Source organism: Oppia nitens, unplaced genomic scaffold, assembly GCF_028296485.1.
Source record: "Oppia nitens isolate AA-2021 unplaced genomic scaffold, nextdenovo-longstitch-racon4-pilon3 scaffold14_pilon_pilon_pilon, whole genome shotgun sequence".
Classification (NCBI taxonomy): domain Eukaryota; kingdom Metazoa; phylum Arthropoda; class Arachnida; order Sarcoptiformes; family Oppiidae; genus Oppia; species Oppia nitens.
The window spans coordinates 1,585,001-1,590,401 of record NW_026533193.1 but is presented as its reverse complement, the minus strand read 5'-3'; the positions used below and the strand labels follow the sequence as shown (position 1 = coordinate 1,590,401).

At 23.2% G+C, this 5,401-nt stretch overlaps 1 protein-coding gene across 5 annotated transcripts in view; it reads right to left on the bottom strand.

Annotated features, from left to right (window-relative positions):
• Nucleotides 1-1,456: 1,456 nt before the first annotated feature.
• Nucleotides 1,457-5,401, bottom strand: part of LOC128961753 (RNA-binding motif, single-stranded-interacting protein 2-like) — a 40,110-nt gene continuing 36,165 nt past the window's right edge. For 2 of the 5 annotated variants that reach the window (XM_054308019.1, XM_054308035.1), the window contains exons 4-7: nt 5,277-5,368; nt 3,623-3,685; nt 2,549-2,709; nt 1,457-2,384 (exon numbers count right to left, since the gene is read on the bottom strand). In XM_054308019.1, coding sequence (XP_054163994.1) covers nt 1,745-2,384; nt 2,549-2,709; nt 3,623-3,685; nt 5,277-5,368 — 956 coding nt within the window. In that variant the 3' untranslated portion in view covers nt 1,457-1,744. The remainder of the gene's footprint in view (nt 2,385-2,548; nt 2,710-3,622; nt 3,686-5,276; nt 5,369-5,401) is intronic. The other 3 variants (XM_054308027.1, XM_054308042.1, XM_054308050.1) reach the window with 3 other exon arrangements.

The window sequence follows — 5,401 nt, the reverse complement described above, 5'->3', positions numbered from 1 at the left end:
AATAATAATTTACATACAATAAGAAAATAATTAGTCGATAGCAAAAAAAATGTCTCCAAAAAATGGCTTTTCATTTAGTCTCCTAAAAAACATTATTATTATTATTAATCCTTCAAATATAAAACAATTGTATTATTAATTAGTTTTTTTTGCTGTTTGTTTGTTGTTTGATAGCAAATAAAAACAAAACTTAATTATTATTAATATTTCTAATATAAATCCAATGGAATGAATGTTTTTCTATACAATAATTACATTATTTCTAATAATAATAATAATAATACTAATGATAATCATAATAATCATAATTAATTAATTATCACAATTTGTTGTTTTTTGTTTGTCTCTAAATTTTTTGAATAATATATAAGTATATATATATATTTAACATATTTTTATACATTTTTTTATACAAAATGCATTAAATTTTTGAAAAAATATTTTTTTGAAAGAAAAGTTAATAATCAAACAAATTGTTCGCTAAATTTTTAATTATTGTTTTGTTTTTGTTGTGTGTTTATTAAATATTATTTTTTAATGTTTTTTTTTTAATAAATATTTTGTTGAATGAGAGAGGGGATCATATTTGGTCAATATTTGTACAATATTTATACATGTATATTATACATATATATATATATATTTCTAATTAAATATATAGATATATATATATACGTAAATAGTTATAAATATCAACAATTTTTTTCAATCATTATTATTATTATTATTATCAATATTGTCATCATCATCGTTAAAAATATTATTTATCCAAAAAAAAATCATTTTATAGCAAAATAAATCCTAATTATTAGTATAATCATTATTATTATTAAAATTGAATTATTATTATTATTAATAATATTAGTATTAATTGATTACAATTGTGTTGAAGGCTTGACTGGTATTTTATAGACCAATCGTTGTTTTTTTAAAATTACATAATTTTTTTGTTTGAATTATACAAATTTGGTTGTATTTAATATAAAAGCCCTGATTTTGTTTATTTTATTGTTTCAATAAAATCAATTTAAAAGGGGTTTTATTTAATTTTGTTTATATATCCTTATTATTAATAATATTAATTATTATTTTAAAAAAAATAACATAAAAAGATGATTTTGTTGAATTATTATCATTATTATTAGTATTAATTAATTTATAAAAAAACACAATTTTGTTGTTGTTGTTTGGATTAGTGATATAAAAAAAAAATTCAAATCAATTAATTATTTAAAAAAAATTGTTTAAATAAAATCAAATAAAATTGAATTAAATAATAATAATTATATATATAAAAAAAATGTCGATTGTTTTTTTGTTTTGTTGGTCATTGATTTTTGTTTGTTTTCAATAATTTCTTATATATTTTTTTATAAATCAAACTAAATTATTAATGATTAATAAACTATTTTTTATAAAAAAAAAATCAATCAATCAATCAAATGGAAGATCAATGTATATATCAATCAATATATCAATTAATATATATATATAAGACAATGGTTTATGTGTTTTATGTTTTTTGTGTTTAAATGTGTGTATAATATGTATGTATTTTGTTGTTGTTGTTGTGTATGTGTATTAAAAACCTATTATTTTTTGTGTTTATTTGTTTAACTCTTATATTTTTTGTGTTGTTGTTGTCTTCAAATGTGTCCAATCATTTCAAATGGTTGGTTAGGTATGTAAGTGTGTTGTTGTTGTCGACATCGTAGTCATCAATTGGTACGTCCAACCCATCCCATCATTTAGACTGATTGTACATTTGATACGAATGCTGATCCTCGCCGGAAGCCGATCCCGAACTAACCGAATGATTAGGATTGGACGGGTCGTCGCCGCCCATCGGTCCCATCGTTTGGATCAGTTGTGTCGGATACATGGCATTGCCGTAGGCGGCGTGCGGATTGCCAGTCACATAGGAGGCACCCGATACACCCGACAACTGTATTTGGGACATCTGGGCCGTCAACTGGGGCATCAGTGTACTAAAGTGTAGGGTGTTTGGATCGACACCGGGTATGACCTGTGCCATGTGATGTGGCTGTACAATGTACTGGGTGGGCGCCTGTGGGTGCAGCCACGGTGTTGTCTGCAGTGCAGTTGGATAGGCAGCCGATACGGGTGTCGAATACTGGCGCTGATACTGGCTCATAGCCGACTGCATCAATGGTGTGGCCACACCGTTTTGTGTTAGGCCGGAGCCATCGTACGATATGGGTATGGGTTCACCGTCTCGCCACCGGCCGTCGGATGTCTTGAACTGAGACTTCTTTTTGGTACCGCCGTCGGCAAACTTGACCAGAAGGGCCTCTTTACAGGTGGGAAGCAGTTTACCATTGAATATAGTGATGATTGACTCGCATTTCTCTTTGCTTTCCATACTTTATTTTTTTTGTTGACAAACAAACAAACAAACAATTAGTTAGTAATTAAAAAGTTAAAAAGTATTTGTATGTATGAGGTAAGGGATCATCGATTGGGTGGATGTATGGTATGGGTGCCATGTATTAACATGGATAGATACTGGAGTACGACTGGTACATACCGGGCAAAGCCGACACCCCTTGGCTGCATATTGGCGTCTCTCAGTATGCGAGTTGATATGACAGTGCCGTACGGGGCCAGCATTGACTCCAGTTCCGTTTCGGTCATGTATGGCGGCAGGTTGGCTATGTATAAATTGGTCGGGTCCTGTTCCTGTTGCTGCTAACCAATAAAAAGGTTTAAAACACACGCACCCAACCAACCAACAAAAAAAACAAAAAATTAAAAAAAATCATATTAGCATTTTTGATGTCAAAATTAATTAATTTATAAATTATATATATATATTTAGCAATTATTATATATAGATATTAAATTAGATACTAATAATAATTATTATTATTATGTGCTAATTTAGGTGCTGTCATTAAAAATTAAAAATGCAAATAAACAAAATTTAGCTAGTAGAAATTTCATGCATATAATTACGGTAAATGTATGAAAAATATATATATATAATTATTTTACATTTAATTACATTTAAAAAGTTGCATAGGTTAAAATAATAATAATAAATCATAATTAATAATAATAATAAAGTTATTTAAACTAAATTATTATTAAATTATTATAATACATACATTACTTAATAAATAAAATTTACAAAAAAAACAAAATAATTAAATTATGTATACTAAATATTATGTAAATATAGTATATAATAACTGTATATAAACAGTATAAAAAAATTATAATTTAATAATTAAAAAACATAACACATAAATAACATAACATTTAAGGATATACATACAAAAAACACATTAAGGATAACAAAAACAATTAACAATAATAGATAAACATATATATAGTATATATAAAAGAGAGAGAAAGAGAGAAAAAACAAACAAATTGTGCATTTCGTGTGATAATTACATTACATAACAAAACAATGACAATAACAACAAAAAATACATTTAAAAAAATATTAAATTATAAACAACAACAACAAAAAATTAATTATGATATATATATATATATATATATATATATATATTAATAAAACAATAACAAAAAAAATATGTTATTATCATCTGTTATATCATCAAAAAAAATGTCTTAAGGTCTAAGTCCTCACCAATTTGTTTGTCTGCGGGGAAGTAGAAGAAGAAGATAGTTTGTTCCGATTTGTGTCAGTACACTGTGGTTATAGTGGAGGAGGAATAGGAGGTCATTATTATTATTAATATTATTATTTTGAAGGACAGTTGGTTTTTTTATGTATTGAATTTTAAAGGTGATGTAGAAGAAGGATCAGTTAATAAAAAAAAATAAAAGTTTTTGTTTGTTTTCAATTTGATTTCAATCGGATTTGTTTTTTTTAGGTGAAGAAGCAGCAGAAGAAGTGGTAGTAGTAGTAGTAGTAGAAGAAGACAACAATAATAATAACAACAACAACAACATCGACAAGAAGTAGGAGAAGCAGTGGTTAAATAGCGGTAGAGTTTTTGTATATATTTTTTTAAAAAAAATTGTTTTCAAATAAATCGTTTGTTTGATTTGTATTTTGTTTTTGATTTTGTTTTTTTTTTGATAGAGAAATGCGAAATAAAAAAAAGAGAGAGAAAAATGACATTATTAGAGACATTAAATATATTAATAACTTATTAGTAAATAAATTATTATTTAAAAAAAAATATATAAAATACATATTTATAAATAAATCTTAATATTTTAATAATATACAAACTAAATATAATAAATATAATACTAAATTTAAATTTTTAAAAAAAATTTAAGACTAAACTAGTATATATATATATATATAAATGTTTTAAAACAAAATATAATATTAATAATAACTTATGATAATATTCAACATATATTTAATAATAATAACTATAAGTAAAATAAATGATGGATAAAAATTGTTTTTTGAAAATAAACAAAACAAAAAACACAACACAAAATTTTTTACAACAAAAAATTAAAACAATTAATAATAAATTATTAACTTTTGGAGAAAACAAAATAAATAAAAACATAATAGGTTTTTAAAGTAAATAATTTATGTTTTTTGAAAACTTTTAATTTATTAAAACTATTAGTTGAGATTAAATAAAATAAAATTCAAAAAATAATAATAAACTACTAGATAATAGTGTGCAATCAATTTTCATTTTAAAAACTATACATATGTGTAAAGAAAACTAAATAATAAAAAACTAAACATTAACTTAAATATTAAATTTACTAAATATATATATATATATATAGAAAATCTAAAACTAAATTATCTACAAATAAAAAAAATAACACAAAAAATCAATTTTTATAATATATAAAAAATATTAACTGCAAAAAAATCTAATAAAATGAGATTAAAAGAGAAAATCGTTTTTTCCAACAAAAAAAATTATTTAATAAATAAATAAATGCATTAATAATGAAAAAAAACACATAAAGCTATTTATAAAAAAACACTCAAATCAAATATATGGAAAAAAACTAATTAAAAAAAATTATTATATAATTATTTATATATATATATTAATATTGAAATTAGTGGACAAAAAAAATATTTTAAACACTTAACAAATACAACAAAAAATATATAAACAAACAAAAAAAACACTACTAAGCAGTGAATTATTTAATAAATACTAACTATTATTATTATCATATATTTATTTAATATTATTAGAAAAAAACAAGATATGTTGTGTTAGCAAAAAAAAATAAAATAAAACTACAAATAAAAATAATAAATAAATCATAAATAGTGGGCAAACCTTAGCCATCTGTGCCTGAACTCCCTGTGTCTGCAAATTTTTGACCGCATTTTCCGCAGCAATCGGAGATTCAAAGTCCACAAAACCGTAACCTAAAAAAAAATTATTATTATTATTAATAATAA